A 23,695-nucleotide genomic window follows, 5' to 3' on the forward strand; every position below is an offset into this window, starting at 1 on the left:
ATCCTGTGACAGTCGACCCGACATTACGACTTCACTGTTCTGTCACTGGGCGCGCGTAGACAGCCGACATTCTATCGTTGCTAATCTTTCTTCCGGAGGGATTGTGAGTTTCATATCTGTGTTTTGACAAGTAATATAGGGCCTTAACAAACCCAAAAGTTCGTCCTAACTTTGTACGCTCGTTCTAAAGTAAGCAAAGAGTTTGTCTGAATATTTTTTTAATGTTTCGAACATAGTATAAAATTTTCCTTTTTGAAGTCTTTCACTGTACAATGGATGAATCCAGTATCCCCGTTTCATTTTTTTCTTCCTTCTGATTTTAAGTTGAACCGCAGCGCACAAAACACAGCTAGAGAAACGTAATCCATGTCTTCTTCTTTTCAACATCACAGGCCCACTGACTTTCAGAACAAAAGAACGACACGTTGTCCTTTGTGTGTTCACGCCCATGCACGATACATTGACCACCGACAGTTGGCCGACTTAAAAATCCGAAGCAGTCGTCCTGTCGTCTCTGTGTGTGCGCCTCCATATGTTACGTACGCCCTGGCGTAAATGACACGACTGTCGTGCGACTTACAACCGTATGTTTACCTATATAGCCCTAACGGTATATTCGTGGTCGTGACGCCGACGCCAGCGCCAACCAAGCCAAGCCAAGTGTGTATATAGGTCTATATGACGTCATCTTGTCCTGCCAAGAGAGAATTCGTCCGGCAATCCTGATCTGGCGCTACGACCGCGACGGTTGCTCACCTATTTCGCCAAACGGCACTTGCGATGGAAACAAGGTCACCGATAATTTCAATTGCGGAAGCCAGTCAATCGTTCGGTAAAAACTGATATTTCCGCTAAAATATTCATTCCACGGGCTGCTACTATGAAAAATGATGTTGCAAACATGTACACTAAGCGTCCAATGTAAATTATTATTAACTATGATCGGTAAAGTTTGCGATATTAAGAAATTTGTAATACTTGGACTTGCACCTTGAAATGAGTTTCTACGCCGAATGAATTTTATTTTATTCTCAATGTTTAAACGTTCGATAAATGTTAATGCTAATGTACATTCGAAATTAACATTTTCATTGCTTCCTTGGTGAAGAAAAGGAAGCACTGAGAGAACTTGACATGTCGGCATATAGCCTCAACATTCAGTTTGCATTGCCCGTGCATTCTCTATGGACCTGGCGACAGTGTTGAGTGTTGGGGAGAGAAAGATGTTCTCGAGTTGGGGAATTATGCAGGATAGTTATCACAGAATCGTTAACATTAGAAACTATATAATACCGTTTACTTTTCTTCAGGCAGCATTATAACAAAGCTTATCACAAGTATCAATCACTTTGGTTGCACACGAAAGACTAGCGCCGACTATAACGATGATGATAGAACAGTGAAATACGAGACGGCAGCTTGCGTGAACTGAAAGGAAATGGGCGAAGCTCTTGCAGCCTTCAATATTTTAACGACAAAGAATATAAAGGCCGTAACTGAATTATGAAAATGCACAAAAAAGTGTAACATCTTTGCGAAACGTGCCGCGTATTATAGTACAGTACATAGTATATTACATTCCTCTGATCTATTCACTCGCGCGAAGGTGTTACGTACCGACAGTAATGTTTCCATGTTCAACGTTGTCACTTTCAACGCGGTCAGCCGACAGGGGATTAACGTGTTCATAACGAAAAACTGGTACACAACACGTGACTTGTGGAAAGATGTGTGCCACTTGTACTCCAACCTGCAAATACATCAAAAGTAAAAGGAAAAGTTTATAAATTTTTTAATGTCGTTATGCGCGGTCGGGAATCCCCATAAGAAGGAGGCACCGGAATAAAGCCGGGAATCCACCGGGAAGCTAAGCTGTGCTATGCGATGCTACGTTTTAACGTAGCTTTGGGTAGAAACGATTGCATAAGAATGTATTGAAGCTAATTTTTTTAAGGAGGTTCGATACCTCACTTGCGGGGCAGGCGGCGAGAGGGGTAAGCCTGTGCTTACACATGGGAGCTCTGCAGTGATACCAATCTTAGATAAAAAAAAATTATGTAGACAAAAATGTTATTTACATGTCTATTCCTAATAAAATTATTACTATATATTTTGTTTTGGAATTCAATTAAACAAAAAGTATGTTTAATGCAGTTAGAAATATAATATTTTCATTAAAAGTAGCGTAAAATATGCGAGCGAAATGCGGCAACGTCGCTTTGCGTCCATCTTTTTTTCTCTTTCCACTTTACACTTGTGGCGCCCCCTTGCGCGTTCGTACTGGTTCGCAACAAATTACTAAATACATGTTTACAGCTTGGTAGTGTTTTTACAAATTTTTACTGTATCCTTTGTACAAGTATACACTGTATAGATGACTACCTGGCGTACAGCGTTGCCACGTTTCAAACAGTTCCTACAGGCAGTTCCAAAAATACGAGCACATTGCTGTCTATTTATTCAATTATCTAATAAACCGTACGGTAAATGTGCAATTTTTTTTTTTAGAATTTCATAGGAATACTTAAGCTTTTCATTGCGACATTTTTAAGGACTTTCTCACTATTTTTAAGGACTCTGTGTAACATTTTATAGAAATTTTATCGCTTCTCCCATAACAGCCTGTGTATAAGAGCGCAACTTTGATGTCGATTTTTTCATAAACCGTGCTGTCAATCGACTTGAAATTTTAACACAATGCGGACTACACTTTGGACATTAGATCAAAACACTTTTCAATGATTTCTCATTATTTTTGCTCCGGTATCGAACCTCCTTAAAACGTAGCATGGCGTAGCATAGCTTAGCTTCGCGGTGGATTCCCTGCTTAAGAGGCCTCGCAAAGTCGGCTTTGGTCAGAGATGCCAGAAGTTGGGACAGCAGGGACGAGTTACAACGTAATAGGGAGCAGTAGAGGGGGGATTTTCGCAAAGTGTGTGCACAAATTGCAAATACAATTCTTTTTGTCACGAGTTTGGACTATATTATTGAAAAGAATATATTTTTTTATGCATTTGGGATATGGTACACACAAGCATATTTAGCAATCAAAACAAATCAAATTTCGTAAATAATTTAAAGTCAGGGGAATTCTTTCTCTCTCCCGAAAAATTTGATTTTTGGCACCCACAGTGTTTTCTACGTGGACTCCTCAATTGTTCTTACTCAATATCACTGTCGTTACGAATAAGCCAGTTGACGAATCATACAAGTGAGATCAGTTCGATCATACTAAATGTACATTTATTTAAAAGAAACACAAAATACTCTTCGATATCTCAACTTATTATGACTTTCTTATTGGATTGGATGTGCATTGGCTGACTCAAAATTTGTAACCGCCCTGTTTTGAACGCTCTGCATATTAAATGGTTCAAACGTAGAACAGAGCGATTTACTTGCAACATATATGGACAACATATTGTGTTCTTACGAGTCGTAATACACCTGCTCGCTGAAATTCGACAGCCTTTGCCCGGGAAAGTGGATAAATACTAGATGAATATACTGTCCCATCATCCAGATTGTCAGCCTTAACATATCCGATATATTTCCATCAGACATTTTCAACAAAGCCTGAAAAATTCCAACAATCCTGAAAGCACTGAACTGATAGAAGTCAATTAGCGTTCACTGTCCTAATTCGACAGCTGCAGAATGTGCGTGAGTGAGCAAGTAATTTACAATTCACAATTCATTTAATATACGGCGCACATACGTTGCCAGTGGAGACTTCCAGAGATTTTTATATGTTTAATGGTTGATAGATGATACAAAAATGAGCATGGGTGATGGCGAACTCTTACTTGTACTCCAGTGATACTAAGGCTTACGATGTTCATCGTTACTTGAACGAACAGTGTCACTGAGAATGCTGATTGTACGATTTGCGTGCACCTGAACAGAAATATGGACTCTTAACTGATAAAAGATGATTTCTTTCGCCGTTGAACTCTCACGAGGTTCGCGAGATTCGAGTGACCGATATAACTGAAATTTTGCATATAGTTAGTGTCTTTCGAAAAATATGTCATCCTAGATTACGTGGCAGAATCTGGCTTTAAGTCTCCTAAATGTTGAAATACGTTAGCATCCTGTGGAGTACTCAAGGAATAGAGAGGCAAGGTTTAGGAAATTGTTCTTCACTATGCGAATCAAGATGAAATATATTTAACTTGGGTATCTTCTGCACAGTACATCCTATCGCTGTACAGGAGCCTTTTTACTAAATGAGGTTGCCAATTTGGAATGATTCATTATAAGTCAGTCGGTGTATTTTACTATTTACAGCACTGAAATGTCGCGCAACGATATAGTCGCAGTAATGATGGAAACAATGCATCGGTACACTTACTCCATAGCTCTTTGATGTTCCTTAACGCATAATACAAGTTTCTCGTACATTCGTTCTTGCACGTCCACAAAATTTTGGAACTTCGATTCATGGACCCCGATTGTCGATATATTTCCGTCGAAAACGGGCTTCATTTTTAGCTTATGTCTACAAAGAAGGTTCACGTTAACTCACCTGTGGTAAAAAAAAATAATTTCTACATGGAATGTAAAAACAAACAATTTCCCACGCATATTTTCGGTTGTTTGAAATGATTTATTTATTTAACACTGATATTTCACGTGCTTTGAAATTCGTTCGATTTAGTAGATAAAATGATAGCTTTGAGAGTAATGCTGTTAACCGTGGAATTGGCCATTATGCAGGGTGTCCGAAAATTCAGGCACTTCCCGGAACATGCAATATCCTCGTGCAAAAAGACGTCGAAAAGTCCTTTATCGTTTTGGAATCCGGGGCTTCGTTCTCGAGATATTAACAGTTGAATACTGACGATTCAAGTTCCGGGGCGCGCAGTTTAAACCCGAAACAGCTGCGCGCGGAGCAGTGACCGCCCGCACGCTCAGCTGTTACGGCGTTAAACTGCGCGCCCCGGAACTTGAATCGTCAATATTCAACTGTTAATATCTCGAGAACGAAGCCTCGAATTCCAAAACGGTAAAGGATTTTTCGATGTGTTTTCGATGTCTTTTTGCACAGTATGTTGCATGTTCCAGATTGTTCCGTAATTTTGGGACACTCTGTGTGTATTAGCTTAATGAGGATATTGCATGTTCCGCAAACCCTTGAATTTTAGGGCACCCTGTATACGTAGAATTATACCTGATTGAAAGGAAATGCAAATGTTTTACCCAGTGACTGCAAACATCGCGCAGGCATGCTGTATGAAAGTAATGAACATCGAGTCCAGCGTGCATATGAGAACTATGATGGTCACAGACGCTATATAACCATGCACTGCTGCAAAATAGTAGTAACTTTGTGTATCTATGAAGTAATAATCCACTGGATACATCAGATATTTCTCCTCCGACTCGTTCTTCGTTAGAATGTCGTGTATGATTAACGCGGTTGGAAGTGCTAGGTATATCACCAGTAGCATACAGAGGGAAACTGAAATAGAATGTCGAAAATAAGCCGGGAATATGCCAAGCGATAAGTACATCAAACTAATAAATAACAAATAATGTATACGAATTAATTTAATAATTACATATAAAAAATTTCACTTAATGTTTGCTTAAAGTTAAGTAGGTTTTCATGGGGTTCACAGAGTACAATTTCTCAAAGTATGATTTGTTAAAAATCTAGTATTAGCCATTGGAACAAAAATACTTGCGAGGTATTCGAACCCATCACTACTAAAGTAAAACTCAACACACCCAAGTGACGCGAAAGATGGCAAGAGAGATTCCTCAGTTATATATCCCTGTGCAATCGGCTACGCATCATTTAAAATCGCTTCGCCCATTCCAGAAGAATTATAGAATTGAAATTCATCCATTTACCTGCGAAGGACACCACGAATCTCCTTCCTTGTAGAGCATAGAAATGGAGAACCTCGAACTGTGGAAGATCCTTCAATCGCTCAACATCGCTTCTAATCATGTAACACACTTCTGCCAGCTGCAACAAAAAGCAAATCGTGAACCATTTTCATTTAAATAAACAGGTATTTTGAATTTCAACTAATTGGTCGCCCTGAAGCTTATTACACTACTGAAATCGTGCAGTCACGTTTCCTCTAACTCGAGTTACCTTGCGTACGTGAAACACACCGTTGAAATACTTCGCCATTACCACTGTCGTGGTGAACAAGGGTGGCATACAATCGATAGCAATATCATAGTCCACACCCCACGAGTCGACCAATTTTATAAACTGAAACGAAATACAAATTATTCAATGCAGTTCCTGGAGGCATCTGACCCTTTTTCCTGCACTGTGTAGGGTAACAGGAAAATTCGAATATTCAAGCAACATCAAGCTCGAACCGATCCCAGGGCTCGATAAAACCCAACCGCTCGAAACAATTCGAGCTACCCAGGTCTTTCAAGCCTCTCGCTTTTTTCGAGTACTCGACCAACCCTAGCACCGTGTCTTTGTAACTAAATTAAATTAAATTATCAAAATTCATCAAAATCTATGGGGGAAAGTGCATTAAACATGTATTATTTTATATCTCCAAGCAGATCTTCTTTTAACTAAAGGACGTCAGCGAGATGATGATAGTTGGTGAAACGGCGGTGACAGTGGAACGTTACTCAATATACAAACGAAACGAATGAAACTCTCGGAGCAATGATACAGTTTCTCAAAGAAGCAACCATTACAGCAGCTGAGGGGCAGTTTTCACGAAAGGATACGTGTGAGACGGTCGCGTTCATATTCTTTTTCTCCTGCTTCTTACGCTCTCCAGAATCAGAGAACCCGACACGCAGCTGATCCACCGCACATCCTAATCGCTATCACTTTAGTCCGTACACATTCGTCGCAGACGAGCGTCTCTTGTTTTACAGCTTGAAGATGCCGGGTTGAATAGGAAGGACCCGGCATTTTCGAGTCCACCACCTGTTTCACCAACGACCGCACTCCGAAGTAAGTGCACCGCGCGACGATACAGAAATTGTCCTGCACTCGGATTGTCCTTCAATCGATATACATTTCCTTCCATCACCACAAAAGTGGCGGTGGAGACGGACTACGTCAATATCACTCATTTATTATTTCAGAATCATTACGCACCGTGCAGTTATTCTCTTTAGCTGGCACTACTCGTGCCAACATACTCGAACGAGAAATAGAGAATTTGATGGGTTCAAATGGAAAAGGTAATTTCGCGGAATAAAAAATGTATCAGTATATACAACGTTCACCCCGTGTCTCTGGCAGTCGTGTAAAGAACCGGTGACCGTTCAGTTGAGTGTCGAGACATGGATTTCTTCGATCAAAGCGCGTATTCGGTGTCGAAGCGTTTCAGCTCAATAGTCGGCGTGTGGCCCCTGCAGCCTTTTAACGACCGTGTCATCAGGAACGCAGTGGTGGTATTTCTGTTCATATCTTTTTGGGTTCCTCTGGTAAATATCTCTACTTTTTCCGCGAGACTGATATTTTCATACAACTACAAAGATGTGTCATGAATTCTTACCCAGTTTACACTAAACTGTTTCCGGTGGTGGCTTCATAGCCCAAGCGGCATCGCACACTTGGAGGAGAAATCATTTAAGGCCATACAACGCAATGATTTTTATTGTTAAAATAATTTTTTAAACAACAATTAAACTAAGCATACGTCTATAAATTGGGACAACAATTGATGCCGCACCCTATTAGAATGTGTGATATGTAGTATATGTATGCGCAGATGTAGTGATGTCACAAAAGCAACTGGGACAAAGTCATACAAGACCCTTGGGTGTCTTGACGACAAATTGGGACTCCAGGAAGGTGCTCAACTTCCTTTTTGCATATTAGTACGTCCAGAACCCAATGTGTCTTGTGACGTAATAAGTGACAGTGAATGCATTTAGTCGTTTGTACACTTGTTGGGTTCCAGTTAGTCACCATCTCTCTACAAAGCACCCAGCTGGGACAGGCAAACAATTGTTCGCGCGAACATGAGTCGCCCATCGGTGACTGCACTTGAAAATATTCAAATTCCAAGCAGACTTTCTTCTTTTCACACGATACGCAAATTACCCTTCTGTATTTGTTCGTATGTTAAGTCATGTAGAATTCAAATATTGCAGAAAATCATATCAGCATTCATCGAATTCTCATGGAAAGTATACCTATGTAGATTTTGTGAGCAGCATCCACCCCTAGAGTTGTTTCATTCTAATTTATACAACCTACAAGGTCAGATTTGGTGATGACAGGTGGTGAAAATTTCACTGTGACCTTGGCGTTCATGGTCAGTTCATTTTATATCCCATTGTTTTGTGCTCGAGAAGAGTGTTAAGTTGAACTCCAACGGCGCGTGGTTCGTCGAGCCGGCTCGGCAAAGAAGTGCTTTGTTTGGCGCTTGAGCTGAGCCAAGCCTTCACGTGAGCCGAGCCACGTGCCGTTGGAATTCACCTTAAGGTGGTTGATGAAGAACGAGATCCTTTTTTTTTAACAAAAGAATCTTACTGGTTACACTCCGACCATTGCCTCTTTCACACTACACGTGCCACTGCCCATGCTATCCTACCCACGTTGGTTACGCTATCAAAATGCATTACATATACTCACTGTACACCCAGAACTATTCACGTTTGCCTTACTCATGGTAATAGATGAGGAGGATTTCGGAAGGTTATCAAGTGGCAGTAGCATATCAAGTTAATGCTCGTCATTCAATGAAAAGACATCTTCGCGCCCCTTCAGTCCCTCGCTAAACTGTGGATTATAAAACTCACTGTTTGTCTAACTCCTTATCAATGTTGACCACACAGTTACGATGCCACGTGACCGTGCGGTAGTATATATCTTGAAGCTAAAACAGTCAAAGTAGTCATAACGAGATTTCAGTAAGCTACATGCTCCGGCACAGTGAACAGTGCAACTGATTCTTGAGCCAACGATAAGGACGATAGCGTCGACATTGAGCATCTGAGATAGTAGTGACGACAGCAACTGGAAACTGTAAGTTGTAATGGATTCACGCCAAAGTTTCCATTCGATGTTATTGACAGTCTTATAATAGTATTCACCGAGTATATTTGTATGTATTATGTTTAAAATGTAGGTCCATCTACCTTCGAACATCCATTTCTTACCAGTATTTTGCGGACGTTCCGATGTGAAGGTCGATGGGGGACTTCTGTTTTAGTTTTATCAATTGGGTAAAGAAATTGTGCGTAGAAACTTTAGTGATGGATGGTATTTTTTTGAGCGGGGGTTGAGGTACGGTTTTGAGGTAGGCCAGGAGAGGAATGAAAGGTGCCGTGCATATGACTGTACGTGTATTGTAATCACATGCACACTGTACTACGTTTCAGCCAGCGCTGGATTGAGCCGTCTAGACGATTCCAGTAACGCTGGAACATTATTGTCCCGATGGTGGGGGTAAACACTGGAATGAAAAAAAATAGGCTTTCGAACCAGTCGAAACACCTGCTGGAATAACAGCACTGTACTAGAATGAAAACACTGTTTACGCTATTCTGGTTCCAATCTAGTGCTGGACTAGACTAATGTAAACCCACCTTTAGGTGCGGGGATGTTATAAGACAGGCCTAGCCCGCTAAGGAACAAATACCTCCTTAAGTTCTAGGACCCGGGTAACACCCGAGCGCGGAACTGTTACGTTGCTGACCACAGTATGGGTGGGAGGAACTGCATTAGTGTGCGTGGTACGTGCCCACATGCTCACACAAAACCTGGACAGTTCTCCCCACCCACTCTGTGGTTAGCAACGTAACAGATCCATGCTTCGCTCCTGATCTGGCGCCCAGAATCATGAGGAGGTAAAAGCGGTTCCGTGTTCACCTCTGAGGTCGGACGATACTGGTATATATAGGAATCGGTAGTTGAGAGAGCACTTGCTAGAGATCGCGATCGGTCGGAATACCGTCTTGTGGCACTCTGCAGAAGTATCGCTATATATTAATTGGGAGAAATAGAAAAGGTTTAAGAATCATACAGTAATGGTCAAATGGAAGTTTAAATTCGATATTTCTAAAAATTTCAAAAATTGGGAACTCGTAATAAATCTAGACTTTTCTTGCCCTGTTGGCATCACTAGTCTATTTCGGGAAATCCTCTCACGCGATGCTGTTTCAAACGTTAGATCCAGCTCCCTGTTGCCAAATGATAACATTTTTAATATCCTTCAGCTTCTCAAATTTCTTCTAGCCATCATGCATGATGAAGGAGTATTAGTTTCACACATGAAGTTCTCAACAAGTTGTAAGTTCGTAATTCTGTGTTGAAAATCTAGAGAAACAGCTGCGTTCAAGGAGTATGTGTAGAATATGTAGATTGTAGATTGTTGGTAATCTCTTGATCCGATTGTAACGCGAACGAATTTCTTTGCGATGTTAAGGTAACAGGAAAAACTTTAATAACAGTTTCGTTTTGTGAAAGAGCAAGCATGAATAGCGAATGGAGCCAGCTCGCCGTTCACAAGAAGCCAGCGAAGGAGCTTCTGATGAAAATGCGACTGCCGGTGAAGACTTTAGCGGGGCCTGGACCAACGAATTGCTCGAAACGCGTCCTCCAGGCTCTTCAGAATCAAATCATTGGCCATCTCCATCCAGAAATTTGCCAGGTAATCGTTTCGTCTAGTTTTATCAATACTTTTACCGACCTCGGTGTGTTTTCACGCCTAGGAACTTTCAGCTTCCTTGATCTAAGGTTGCCAGGAAAATCCCTACCGTAGCGGAGGGGAAACTCCTATCTTGACGTCAAATTTTTTTAACGTCACGGCGTCATCACGCACACGTATCTATACCGTACTGCTGTAGGTGTTCCCTCTCCAATACGCGTATGTTCCCCCTCCACTACGATAGGGATTTTCCTGGCAACCCTGCCCTGATCGTTTCTTGTATATAATTAGCTCATCAACCGTTCGCTTGCGGAGTAATCGAGCCTCCGATAAGCCACATAGCATTGAAAACTTTAATATCCATATGATATATCAGAATTTTGTTGAAAGTATCAGCAATACATAGACAAAATTCTCCTAATTAAAATGAATGTAAACATGACCTCACTCGGAGTATATTTAATTATACTTAATGTCATTAGCGCACTCAGGATTTAATTTTGTTATAATTTAATTTAACGTCCCCCTTTGTATACGATTAAACACGGCTACCCATTTCTGGTAACCCGTTACAACTTTTTAGCTGATGGACGAAATTAAGGCGGGTATGCAGTATGCGTTCCAAACGAAGAACAGGTTGACCCTAGTACTAAGCGCATCCGGCCACGGCGGAATGGAAGCGTGCCTGGGAAACTTACTGGAGCCAGGTGAAACGATACTGATCGTCAGATGCGGGATTTGGGGTGAACGGGCTGCTGACATGGCCAGTCGGATCGGTGCCAATGTAGGTTTCGTAAATCTTCTGAAGCTATATTGTATTTTTGATTCTCATCGAGACGTATATGCAAGGTGTTTTTTATAAACAACATGGGACATTTTTTCAGGATCGGTTATACTCACCAAAAGAATAAAAGAAGTTTGTATATGCATATGTCTGATAATGCTTAGTTCTGCAGTTATAAGTATTTTTATATTCCGCAAAACACCGGCCCCGGAGTGTCTATAACAGTGATGACCCGATGGGCGGTCCGACGACGCGAGCATCAATAGCGTTTTCTACGAGCCGCGCGGAAGGGGGTGCTCGAAGCCAATGAAGCGGCGGGCATGCAACGGATAGGAGAAACTCTAGTAGTGTGCCCTTAGGCCCTAAAGGTGCAGTTCCACGGCACTAAAATCGCCGAGCCACGCGCCGTGGGAATTCACCTTAATACATTATATTCTCATTCATATCCTTTCCTTCTCGCGTTTAAAAAGCAAAATGATAATGAATATATCGATCGGCGGAAACACAGCTGGGCTTCGTTAAATGCCACTTTAATGAACGTTTCGGCTAAGCATTATTGTATATATGGGTATACTAATATTTTTCATTAGTTCGGTGAGTAGAACCGATCCTGAAAAAGGCCCATGTTTTTATAAACACCCTGTATATATTCAATTCGCAAATTTCGAAACACAGGTGGCACTCATAGAAACGGAGCACACCAAGCCTGTCACGATGGATCAATTGGAATCCGCCTTAAGGATACACAAACCGGTGGCGGTGTTCATGGTCCATGCTGAATCCTCTACCGGCTTAAGACAACCCCTGGAGGGTTTTGGCGACCTCGTGCACAAGTACGAGTCCTCTGTTTGGATCCAATTTTCCCCAAAATTTGAGAAATTTGTAATTCTTGAGAAACTTGTAACAATCACTTGCATTTTCAATATTGTCTTTAGGATTGGCGGATTTTAATTGAATTAATACCGAAGTTATTTTCAAAAAAATGAAATTCTGTTTTCAGATACGACGCTCTTCTGATCGTCGATGTGGTAGCGTCGCTCGGCGGCGAGCCGTTCTTCATGGATTCATGGGGCATCGACGCCGCTTACACCGCAAGTCAGAAGGTCCTCGGTGCCCCACCAGGTTTAGCTCCCCTTTCGTTCAGCCCACGGGCTGAGTACGTATGTGGTTTAGTCGCCAAGCTTGCTTCTTCAATTTTAATCACTTATCGAATGATCTCTGCCACTGTAAAATCTAAAAATCAAAGTTCGACGAATTCATAAAGAGTGACATGCATAGGCTATGAATTCATTCTGCATGACACTCTAACTTACAACGTTGGAATTACAGTATACTCACTTGCACGTGAAATGAATCACCTTCCTTTGATACATCAGTTTCAATTAACAATTTTTATTACCAATCTTATCGACATTAATTTTCTAAACCAAATTTTGGCTGCATCTAATCATTGGCAGGTATTAATTTCAGCGACTCAAACGCCATCTACCTAACACATTTCCTTTCTCGTTCACAACGACAGGGAGAAACTGTTCCGAAGGAAGACGAAACCCTTCTCCTTCTACTGGGACCTGAACGTCCTCGGAGTTTATTGGAAATGTTTCGGGAACGAGGATCGGGTTTATCATCACACGGCAAGTGCCACGTTGCTGTACGGTCTGCGCGAGGCTTTAGCGGAAATGGCGGAGGAAAGCCTTCCTGTATCCTGGGCTAGACACGCGGCTGCAGCTACAAGGTTACGGAAAGGTCTCGAAGCTAGAGGACTTAAATTTTATGTGAAAATTCCACGGTATCAATTATCGACGGTGACGACTGTAGAGCTGCCACCTGGCGTGGATGGCAATATCATCGTGCAACGGGCCATGGAGAGGTAAATCCTACGTCCATTTGCGTTGGTTCTGATAGTTACGAGAGCTCCCGCGTTTCGTTTAGATACAAAGTCGAAATCAGCAAAGGGCTGGGACCGACTATGGGAAAAATCTTACGGATTGGCTTGTTGGGATCCAATGCTACGTCTAAAACAGTGGACCTCGTGCTGCGCGCTCTTGACGAAGGACTGAGACATGCCACCGCATCGAAACTCTAAAAGAATGATTATCTGTTTGAAGTAGTGGCAAAGCAATGAAGCAACGAGTGATTGTAAGCATGATTTTCCAGTTTATTCTTTTTGTATATTCTTGTTATCAAAATGCAAGGCATTAGTGTGACAGTAAATTATAGAATACTTTATACGCTTAAATGTTGTACAGAGTAATCATTATGCCACCTTACATAGCAATTAATTATTTTTCAAAGTTTCACGGTACATCGGGCGATTAAATAATTTTTAAGGTTTTAAAGATTATCAAAGTCGCGACATAGAGTAGGAATAGAATATAGTTTACATCCAATGCGAATTCTTGTCACGCAAATTACCATTTTCGTGTCACATGCAACGTTACCGATTCAGCGTGGAATTAGATCGGAATGCTACTTAGCGGTTAGAATTTTCACTAAGTAAGTATGATGAGAATGGGGAAGATGACTTCAACTTTTCCCCACCCGTGACGCCACCAGCGCGTGCCACTTATCATCGGTGTGGTATAAAACATTAATATGTAACTACCAACTTCATATATTCCACAAATGAAATATTCGCGCGCAAACCACTCACACATGCGCATTCATGCAAAACCGCAGTACATAAAACTCTGCGCCGAGCTTTGCGCCATCTTCCCCACTGTTATGAAACAACACAATTATAACTCGACCTAGATCCACAATGTGAATCCAGACCTATTTACACTGTGAACGCATCGTTATTATTGTTTCCTTTACCAACTTTACCGACCTCGGTGAGTCAGTTGAATTAGTTCCCAGAATCGCCATTCTTAAAGTTAGCGCCAAAACCACTGAATTTCCACAAAGTCAGAATTTCACTTCGTATGACACGAACTTCCATAAGATGTAAGGTCTATACACCATCTATGTTATGACATTATATTTGTGCTTTAACGTTTTAACGAATACGAGCACGGATGGTGTAGGCGAAGACAAAGAGCAAGGATAGATTCAGTTGTACGAAAAATTTCGTTACGTTTGCACGTTTCGACCAGAGATATTGCTACATTGCGCGATGCTTTGAAAGCTGCACCATTCGCATCGGTGTTTTTATAATTGCGGTAAGGTAGACACCTACGATTGCGGACAGTTAAGAAATTTGATGAAACCGTCGATATCGTTTCAAGTACCAATCGATAAACTCAGTCGAGTGCATTTGTTTATTAATGGAAATACTGAAATCGGCATACAATTATTTCTAATATAATCGTCTGCTTACGTTCAAATATACGATTTATTACATTAATTAGCAATATCAACAATTGGTTATTCACTTTTCTCCTCTCATTCTATCGCTCACTCGTTCGCTCCCTCTCACTCTCTCCCACGCATATACACGCACACATAGGTTTGATATCCATCGAATAATAAGGCACATACATATTCAACCGAACGTGTAACGCAGTTGCAAGCTGATTTTTCAAGTAACGACGGCACTAGCGAATTAACGATTAATCACGACTTAATTGACGATCGTTTTGGCACAGACTAACACGTACCTCGGTACACTCCATCGTTCACTTCGACGATACGAGATTTACGCGACGTTTCTCGCGTTGGTCAGAATGATCAGAGACCAATAATTCTGGACACTTTTGGTCGCGTTAACGGTATCCTGAAGTTACGTGAAGTTTAATAGCGAAATAGCGACATGGCAATTAATTAAATACTGTCCCTTCGACATTTTCTTACTGATCCTTTCGATTGTTAATTATACTTCTTAAGGCACTACTCGCGGTGTCTCGCAGTCGCCCTGCAATTTATATACATTTACAATTTACGCCGAACGCGCCTAACATCGATTCTCGACGAAACATTTTATACATTTATTCTGTCATCCACACGAGCATCCGCTCGATCCATCGATAGATCACGATAGATCAATACGTTAACACTGTTTCCGCGCTGACCTGTTCATCATTTCCAGTTTATAACAGTTTCTACTTTCAATGCTGCCCAATATAGCGCTCTGGAGCTTTGGGGCCTTCCCCCACTCTGCCTTTGTCGCCATGCGCATGGACACTGTTATACAAGGTGCTTCTGCAGCGTTCGATAGAAATTTAGCTGCTTAATATTAAATAATACGACTGACACATTGAAAATTCTCGAAATGAATACTTAATATCTAACGAACCTTGTTATGGAGTACTTTAGTTCATTCTTGAATATTACCGATGTTCACCCAGAACAGTTGTTTTTTAAACAGTATCCTTATTTGCAGCCATTTTACCTGGCTCTCCCATATTCTAATTCTTTATGAATTCGACTAACCAGTTCTTGTGTTACCCACAACTCTGAAACACCCTGTATAGTTAATGCCACGTAGCACTCAACGCAATGGCAATGCGACGCGTAGAGGGGATAAAACCGCTTAAGGGGCCCCTCTCATGGATAGCCCTGGTATATAGTTCAACCCAGCTGATTTGTATACAGGGTGTCCCACATAAATATCTTCTTTAGTTGTGATATAAGAAATATGAGATCAAGAATGGTATTTCTCGTAGAGTAGTCACCCTTTGATACTCTCTGTATCATCACAATGGAGGAAGACATTTAGGTGGCTTGTTTTAGGCGGTACACCCGGTATACACACATTTCTATCTCATACAGGCGAATACTTTGACGCATCGCGCAGAAACCATTACGATTTTCGATGCTTACACCGTGGAAGCGCGCGTGTATCAGCAACGATATTAGGCGGATATTAGTAAAGTAAATAAAAAGTAACGCGAGCGTAATGCATCTCAGAGCGATATAACTGTCTCTTAACGGCGCGTACGCCCTCTCTATTCAAGATCGTTAACATGCACGTATACAACGGGGATGACTTTAAATAATAACCGTAAAAATAGTATTACTATATAATGACAATAATAAAATAGAATAATATTAACATATTAGCGAATTCGACCAGCCACCAATTATTACTATCAATATGAATATTAATAATAGTAATCGCAATATTGATAGCCAGATAATAGTGGTCGTGGTGTCTCAGTTACATATTATATGCGTTTATGTACAAAACATTGACAGTAAATCATGTTCAAGGCCACTACCAGACTAACTAGCACTGACAGCATTGACTAACAAGTGCATGCACACGATTTTTAAGACACAAACGGCAAACAGCGAACCAACGCATTTTCTACGAAGTTCCACGAAACTGTATATCACTCAGTACCACGAACCCTAGATCTCTAATAGTTCCCTTTTTCTTCACTGTGATGCTTCAAGCATTTTACAATGAACACTGATTAGATAAAATTATATAGCGTCGCATCTAAGAGTTTTGTCCACTTGAACGTCTGTTAGAAACGTGTTTACTTGGAATAAGCGACTCACAGAAAAAAAAATTGTCACTTCAATTGTGAAGCCTTATTGGTAAAGAAAAGTGGACCGAGCGGTCACGTGACAATTGCAGCTCCGTGGCACCGTATCAGAAGCGTTCGAACGTCGAGCATGAAAGCAACCAGGCTTGTGCAGCTGCCGAGGCCACGCCCCCTGCATCGCCCCGCCCATTTTCCGCGAGCTTGCCCAGAAAAGACGCTTTGGCGCCTTAGACTAGATAATAAAGAAATGCACAGAGAGAAATAAAGCCGTGACGCACTTGTCGCGGTGCAAGCTGGGAACTGACGTCATACTCTGTGAATTTAGGAACCTAGTGGGTAGCAATGAGTTTGAAACTCGAAAGCTTTGCGTGTCCCTAAAACATTGAAAAATAAGGGAACTTTCACCACTAGGTACCTAAAATTCTCGATTCCAATGTCGCTTACGATCGCCCATTTCAAACCATACGTAGCTACTGACTTCCTGTTCGCACTTTCGCTCAAACGACAACCGATTTGTGCCTACGCGAGTGTTATTTATCGTTCACTCGGATGATAATGCAGAACGAAAAAACCGGGCTCTTGTGAACCATGACAGTTGATGAGATATTTGCAGAATTTTTACACACACTTCCTCGCCTCTGTTGCTCTTTCTTTCTAGTCGCCTACGAAAACTTCTCCCCTCGCGATTGGAAGACAAAAAACAACAGAACTCTACGGATTTATACACCATTCACTTTCGCATAGAAAACAGGCATACGCTAAATACATCTGCGATATAGTCGGAACAAAATCGTTGAGGCTGTTGAGGGATTATCCCCTCCATACCCTCTGGCTAGCGCGCAGCACCATCTATCGTGGTTTCGCGCAAGCTTACGCTCTCTATCTCGCGGAGAGGTAACCTGACATGAAGCGAAGGTACATGCAGATAAATTGAGGAAGACTGAGACACGGAATGCGCATGCCCAAAGAGAGAAATAGTGAAACAGGCGGAGTGGAGCACATCTCAACTGACCACCTGTCGGACCTCTCTTCGCTCTCCATGACTCCTATCTCTGGTGCACCACTTAAAAGTACGCAGCAGCTTGTAGCTAAATAGATCAAAGCTGGCAGTCTCCTGTTCCTCGCGTGTTCGCCTCGTGCGAAAGCCGCTTTACACTGTCAAGCGTCGGCCAGGCCACGTGCAGTGGAGGGTATAGCATACATAGTATTGGGTAACTGTCAGCCATACACAAGAATTCTTGTCTATCCAATCTCCCCTAAATGGTCCCAGACTTGCTCAGTTTACCTACATTTCCACAACCCTGCAACTATCTTCACAGGCAAACAGGTGTCCCCAAGTGGTCCAGTGATTTTGTCCCCGCTATATGATCGCACTCTCACACACGTAATGACAGTGACTCCCAGTGCTGTTTTGATGCACGCATATCGTTCCTGAACTTTGAAATTGTTTACGATGTCGGGTAGCCTCAAAACCTCGGGAGTCACTATCGAATAACTTAAAGACGATCCCAACGCAATAAATACGCTTATAAATTACAAACGAGTACGTTCTCCCTACACCTCTCCCCGCAAAATTACAAGATGATATAGCGGTTATCGTGGCAGAGGAAAGAGATGCATCGTAGAAGAATATCCACTACAGCATAATTAACGTGCTCACTGTCCAGACCTGTGTACGCCTGACCCGCGCACGGGTCAGGGGATTGTGAGCGCGTTAACGAATAACGGTGGTGATATTGGTAGCAACGGGTGTCCATGATATCGTTAAGACTAATAGCATTAATATTCGTACTATATGAAATAGTAATAGAAATATTAATAATAATTGTTTTATAGTAATTATAACTGTAATGACGGCGACATGTTGAATGACGATGAAATATGACAAGTGACGACGATCACGACGAACAGTGAATAACGCGAGAATGACGCTAACGAAGTTAGTGATTAATAATGTTAATGACGTTAATATTAATAATATTCGTAGTAATAATCATTATTAAGTTGGAGTTAATAGTAAACGTTAGCATTCGCGCGCAAATGATAACTGATGCCACCGTATCGGAGGTTCTTCAGTCTTCTTTGGTTGCTGGGTAACTTGGTGAGGTTGGTGGGTATGGTAGGCTTCTGCATTTACCGGCACGAATAACGAGGGGAGAAATCGCAGCGCTGCACGCTAATTTTCAACACCTTACCGGCACAGGCACCTTCTTTTTAGTAGAAAAATTGATAGTCATAGAACTAACAATTCCCATGGATAAAATCATTTCAAGTAACCTTAGGTTATCCCACGTTAAGATGTTAACGAAACTTCGTAATTAAATAGAAAATCGGAAGATAATACACCCACGTCCGCCTCTTTGCGTCGACACTTACTTTTTGAAACATTTAACAATAGACATTGCACTTTGCTCACTGGTGCATTACAAGTTTATGATCTCAGGCTTCTTCCTCCTTTGATTTCGTGCAGTGAACACAATTTTCATATTTGGTACTTATTTCTTTTAAATTAAAATTGCTGCCACCAAATAACTTTTATTTATCATAGTGCCCCTTATACACATCTGTGGAGCACACGAATGATGGGTGTCTCCACAGAATTCCCACTATGGAATACAGGAGGCCAATAACTCCCATCTTCACTTTCAGCATGCGCATTGGAAACCTCACTCTAGCTCGGTTTATCTACAGAAAGCTTAGCCAGTGAGAAAGACGCAATGTTTGTCGTTGAATATTGGATAAACTCCTAGGTGTCTGCGCAAACTCGCAGATACGAGTGAAATAATGTTCACTTTCCTGTCTACCCGTGAAGTCTCGTCGAAATCAGTGCGTTACACTTGACGCGATCCCCTCGTAAACTCTTTACCCTCCCGGGGTTGTCTCTCCGCTCAGCGATGCTTTTTTCTCTCCTCCCTCCCCCTCCTACCCCCTCCATCGTCTCTCCTGTTGCCACGATAGCCGTCATGTGCGCCGCGCGACAGGTCACTCGAGACAGGGAGCGGTGGTTGGCTGACTTCCGGTCTAACAGTTTATCCGTTGATGAGAGGCAATTGATTAATAGACGTCTGGACGCGGCTTATGGGTGCTGCGACAGACTCCAGAGCGAATTACCGAGCTAGCAAACGGCCGGGAATAAGAATAGCGTCTGACGAACGATCTACGTCCTCTTCTGTCGCTTCTATTATTCTTATTATTATCATCATCGCAGGTTCCATCGTATCGCAGAGAATCCTTCTGTTCCGCCGATTACCGTCTTCCCGTCCGCCTGATCGCTCTCAAACGACGCCTTTCTGATTGACTATCAAGTTCTCAAGCTACTCCTTTAACCCTTCCGGTGCTAAGAATGGGAGGTCACGGAAACGGGTGTTAAATGTGGAAATAAATAAGTGTGGCTCATTAGTATAATAGTAGGCACTGATTGGTAACCATTTTCATGAAAAGTAACCTCAATTTATCCATTAACTTTTTTTTTTAAAGCATTTTCATTAATTTCAAAGAGGCTAAATAGAAAGTGGAAAAGTGGGGAAGCTGTCCCACAAATCTTGAATCTAGTTCATTATGGTCCTAACGTTGTGCTGAGTGAACGCCAATGGTGGCTCCACCTACTTTTGAATCTTCTGTTCGGGCATGCGCATTGGAGACTTCACTATTGCCCCGTGCCTATACATCCGTCCACGTCGTTTCTTTTAGGCGCGATAGACAAAATTAAATGACATCTACCCATGGCAAATATTTAGCTTAGAACTACGCTGCACCGAAAAGGCTAATGGAGATGCATGCACCCTGCTCGTCCAGATGCCCTCGTTAAATGATGTCCTCTCGTAAATTTCGAATTACATCTGCCACAGTCTTACATGGCACTGCCCCCCGCGACTCAAAGCTGAACGCAGCATCATCCAATCGCGCATAAAGAGCAATACAGATATTTTCGGCGCGTTCGTGACCCAATCAACGAGGATTCTAGGCGTCGAGGAATAAACCTCAGTCTCTGTACTTTTAAGTCATCCCAATTCACCAGCCAAGTGAAAACATCAAAGCACAAGCACTTTCTGTGCGTTCCCAATTCCAACATTAAAATTTTCACCGTCGAGGAATGGTCCTTAACCTGTGTATAGCAGGTGGAAGAAACATAGTAAAATCCTAAAAATAGTGCAGTCAGCTTACTCGAGTCTGGCAACCGTGTACATTAAAATTTGTTCGAGCTGCTAATGGCCAACTTCACATCGTTAGCATTTCTTCCTGGAACTCTGCAATACTTCGCGAATATGGTCTAAGCGGGAGCTTATGCCGAGACTTTGCTCTAAAATTCTAAACCATATTCGCGATATATTGTAGACATACTCACCAAAGAAAGGCCAACTGTGCGAAGTGCAACACTAGCCGCCATGCATATTTATCGGATTGCCCAGAATCGAGTGAGCTGACTGTACATCCCGAAAATAGCGCACATGAATACTAGTAATTAAGATCCTAACATTACACCCTTAATTTTCAAATACTAATCCTCAACGACCTACATTTCCAGATATGTATTTAAACTCCCCACGACCCCACAAGTCTCAAAAGACCCATTTCACAACTCGCACTCTCATGGATATTGCTTCACGCGCAAAACGTGCGTATCCCACCCCCAAATACCTCCCCAGTTCCCTTCCACCTCCTATACCCACGAGATCTCCAGGTTGTCAACCGCGTGTTGGGCGTGCCTGGAGTTCTATTTCGCCCCTGTCACTGTACCCGTCGCTCTGGAGTCTGAATCAGGGACACTGACGACGACCATGACGGCTACGGGACGAGTATGGCTACGACATAAGGCCCAGGAGCGTGTCCCTGTAGCAGGACAATTCGGTGGTGGCTCGATGCAAGATGGCGTCCAAGCTCAGCTGAGCTCGCGCGGCGTCACCGAGTGCCTACCAGGATGATGGTTGTTGCGATGATGACGCCTCGCCCGACGACACTGCACCGTGCAACAGTCGTCCGCGTCCGCCACGTACTCGCCGCGCTTCATCTGGTGCGCGATCGAATTGCACAGCGCCCGTGGGCATCGTTTCCTGTCGCACCTAACCTCACCGTTCTGCAAACAGAAACCATACAGACCATTTTTCGAGACAATCTAACTAGTCTGCGATCCAGGTATATATTTCAACTTATAAGGGAACTTGGTAACCCGAAAATTCTGAATTTTTTAAACTACTAACCGTAGGTTCTGTATGAAAACCATACGGATCGATTGGTGGGATTCTTCCGATGAAAATGAGCCCAAACACGACATAAATCGGACTACTTTTAGGATTATTGATAGTTTAGACTATATTATTGGTAGTTACTACTTTTAGAATTATTGATAGTTTAGACTATATTATTGGTAGTTACAGTGTAACTATTAATAATCCTACTATTTTTAGGATTATTGATAGTTTACACTAAATTATTGGTTACAGTGTAACAATCAATAATATAGTCTAAGCTATCAATAATCCTAAAAGTAGTCCGATTTATGTCGTGTTTGGGCTCATTTTCACTGAGAGAGCCACCCCGATCGATTCGTACTATTCTCATAAAGATAGAATGAAAATTATAAAAAAAAGCATTTTTATATATCTGTTCACTTTTCTTGCCAATCCGTTATATTCCGCTGAGCTCGAGGTGATGAAACATGAGGGTGAGACTGCCGCACAAAACATGGTGGTGGGGTGATTCGTTTGAATTTAACCGAGTACCATTGAATTACAGTTCTTTTTCGACGTTCATATGCCTCGGTTCGACAGGGAACGATACCATGAAAAGGTTTGTAAAGACGTGCATTCTGAACCGTGTCGGTCAGTAACTTGAGGCACGTGCGGAATGCGGCTGACGAGGGGGTTAAGAGCGATCGTGTAAACCGGAAATTGTCGCGCTCGTCGAGTAAAGTACCGTGACGATCTCGCGCTAGTAGTTCCCCACGGTACCCTACCTAACCCAGACCAACCGATGGAAACCACTTCGCATCTGTGCAACGCCGAAAGAAATCCGTGATTACGGACGATTTTCTGTATTATCACAATTTGAATAGTTGCAGCCTAATTTATAGTTTCAGCATTAGTTTAATAGCTACGGCTCAGTGACGTTGCTTGCAAGGGGAGTTAGGTTGATGCGTCGATATTTAAATGAGCTTTTGCAGTGTGATAGGCACCCTGACCATCAGTAGTCGAACAGCCTGTATAGTAGCTAAGTGCGTTTTATAGTTTTAACGTGTCCGCCTGCTTCTCAAGCTTTGTGGTTTATGTCACTGGTTCAGGCTTCTGTTTCTTTGATGGTACCGATTTATTTTTCACTGAAGGATTCTTCTTTGAAATAAATGATTCATAGTCCATGCCAAAACTTTTGACATCATTTGATGTTGAATCGCACAGTGATTTCGTGTTCTACTTCTCATGAATAGAAATTTCTATTCATTTAAATTTCTGATTTTTTAATGGATTTTGATTGCTGAATAAATTTACTGCGTTTCTAGATGGAACTCTTTAAAATTTATCTGTATGGATTCTGATTCAATTCGGTTCAATCTAGTCGAGTTCCAGTGTAATTCTAAATCAGGTGCAGTCAGAAATTTATTTGGCAAAATCACCGCGGATAATTCATTTCTGTGATAATACTGTACTTCACAATTCTTGTATCTGTAAAACAGAGTCGAACATTGGCAGCAAAGTGCGAGGAACATTCCCTTGCTGGAACATTCACGACCGTTCTTCTCCTCTCGTAACATCAGCTGCAGTAATAATCAGCCGAAATTCACTCAATCTATCTCCGATCGAAAGGATTCCCATTGCGTGCGCCAAATGGATAGCCAATCTCCCCCACAAAATCGTCTCAACCCTGAGACGTTCTTCGCGCTGAAA

At 42.0% G+C, this 23,695-nt stretch overlaps 3 protein-coding genes across 9 annotated transcripts in view; 1 reads left to right on the forward strand and 2 right to left on the reverse strand.

Annotated features, from left to right (window-relative positions):
• Positions 1-1,235: 1,235 nt before the first annotated feature.
• LOC143377491 (uncharacterized) lies at positions 1,236-8,687 on the reverse strand. 2 transcript variants are annotated; one of them, XM_076828767.1, is made up of 9 exons: positions 8,585-8,687; positions 6,110-6,232; positions 5,860-5,977; positions 5,203-5,464; positions 4,355-4,501; positions 3,807-3,897; positions 3,434-3,576; positions 1,618-1,750; positions 1,236-1,428 (listed from the first exon to the last, which is right to left on the reverse strand). In XM_076828767.1, the coding sequence occupies exons 1-9, from the start codon at positions 8,666-8,668 to the stop codon at positions 1,378-1,380; spliced, it is 1,152 nt and encodes a 383-aa protein (XP_076684882.1). In that variant the 5' UTR covers positions 8,669-8,687; the 3' UTR covers positions 1,236-1,377. The 2 variants fall into 2 exon arrangements, with proteins under 2 accessions (XP_076684882.1, XP_076684889.1); XM_076828774.1 differs by lacking the exons at positions 6,110-6,232; positions 8,585-8,687 and adding an exon at positions 6,067-6,100.
• Agxt (Alanine-glyoxylate aminotransferase) lies at positions 7,270-13,624 on the forward strand. 4 transcript variants are annotated; one of them, XM_076828712.1, is made up of 7 exons: positions 7,270-7,428; positions 10,380-10,604; positions 11,185-11,385; positions 12,061-12,218; positions 12,386-12,541; positions 12,908-13,255; positions 13,318-13,624. In XM_076828712.1, exons 1-7 carry the CDS (start codon positions 7,285-7,287, stop codon positions 13,469-13,471), a joined length of 1,386 nt encoding a protein of 461 aa, XP_076684827.1. In that variant the 5' UTR covers positions 7,270-7,284; the 3' UTR covers positions 13,472-13,624. The 4 variants fall into 4 exon arrangements, with proteins under 4 accessions (XP_076684827.1, XP_076684836.1, XP_076684854.1 ...); XM_076828721.1 differs by lacking the exon at positions 7,270-7,428 and adding an exon at positions 8,830-8,977 and having other exon boundaries at positions 10,421-10,604; XM_076828739.1 differs by lacking the exon at positions 7,270-7,428 and adding an exon at positions 8,853-8,984 and having other exon boundaries at positions 10,427-10,604.
• A 1,007-nt stretch (positions 13,625-14,631) lies between these two features.
• Positions 14,632-23,695, reverse strand: part of Sog (chordin short gastrulation) — a 127,353-nt gene continuing 118,289 nt past the window's right edge. For all 3 annotated transcript variants that reach the window (XM_076828700.1, XM_076828691.1, XM_076828683.1), the window contains one exon: positions 14,632-21,891. In XM_076828700.1, coding sequence (XP_076684815.1) covers positions 21,697-21,891 — 195 coding nt within the window. In that variant the 3' untranslated portion in view covers positions 14,632-21,696. The remainder of the gene's footprint in view (positions 21,892-23,695) is intronic.

Source organism: Andrena cerasifolii, chromosome 1 (assembly GCF_050908995.1).
Source record: "Andrena cerasifolii isolate SP2316 chromosome 1, iyAndCera1_principal, whole genome shotgun sequence".
Taxonomy (NCBI): Eukaryota; Metazoa; Arthropoda; class Insecta; order Hymenoptera; family Andrenidae; genus Andrena; species Andrena cerasifolii.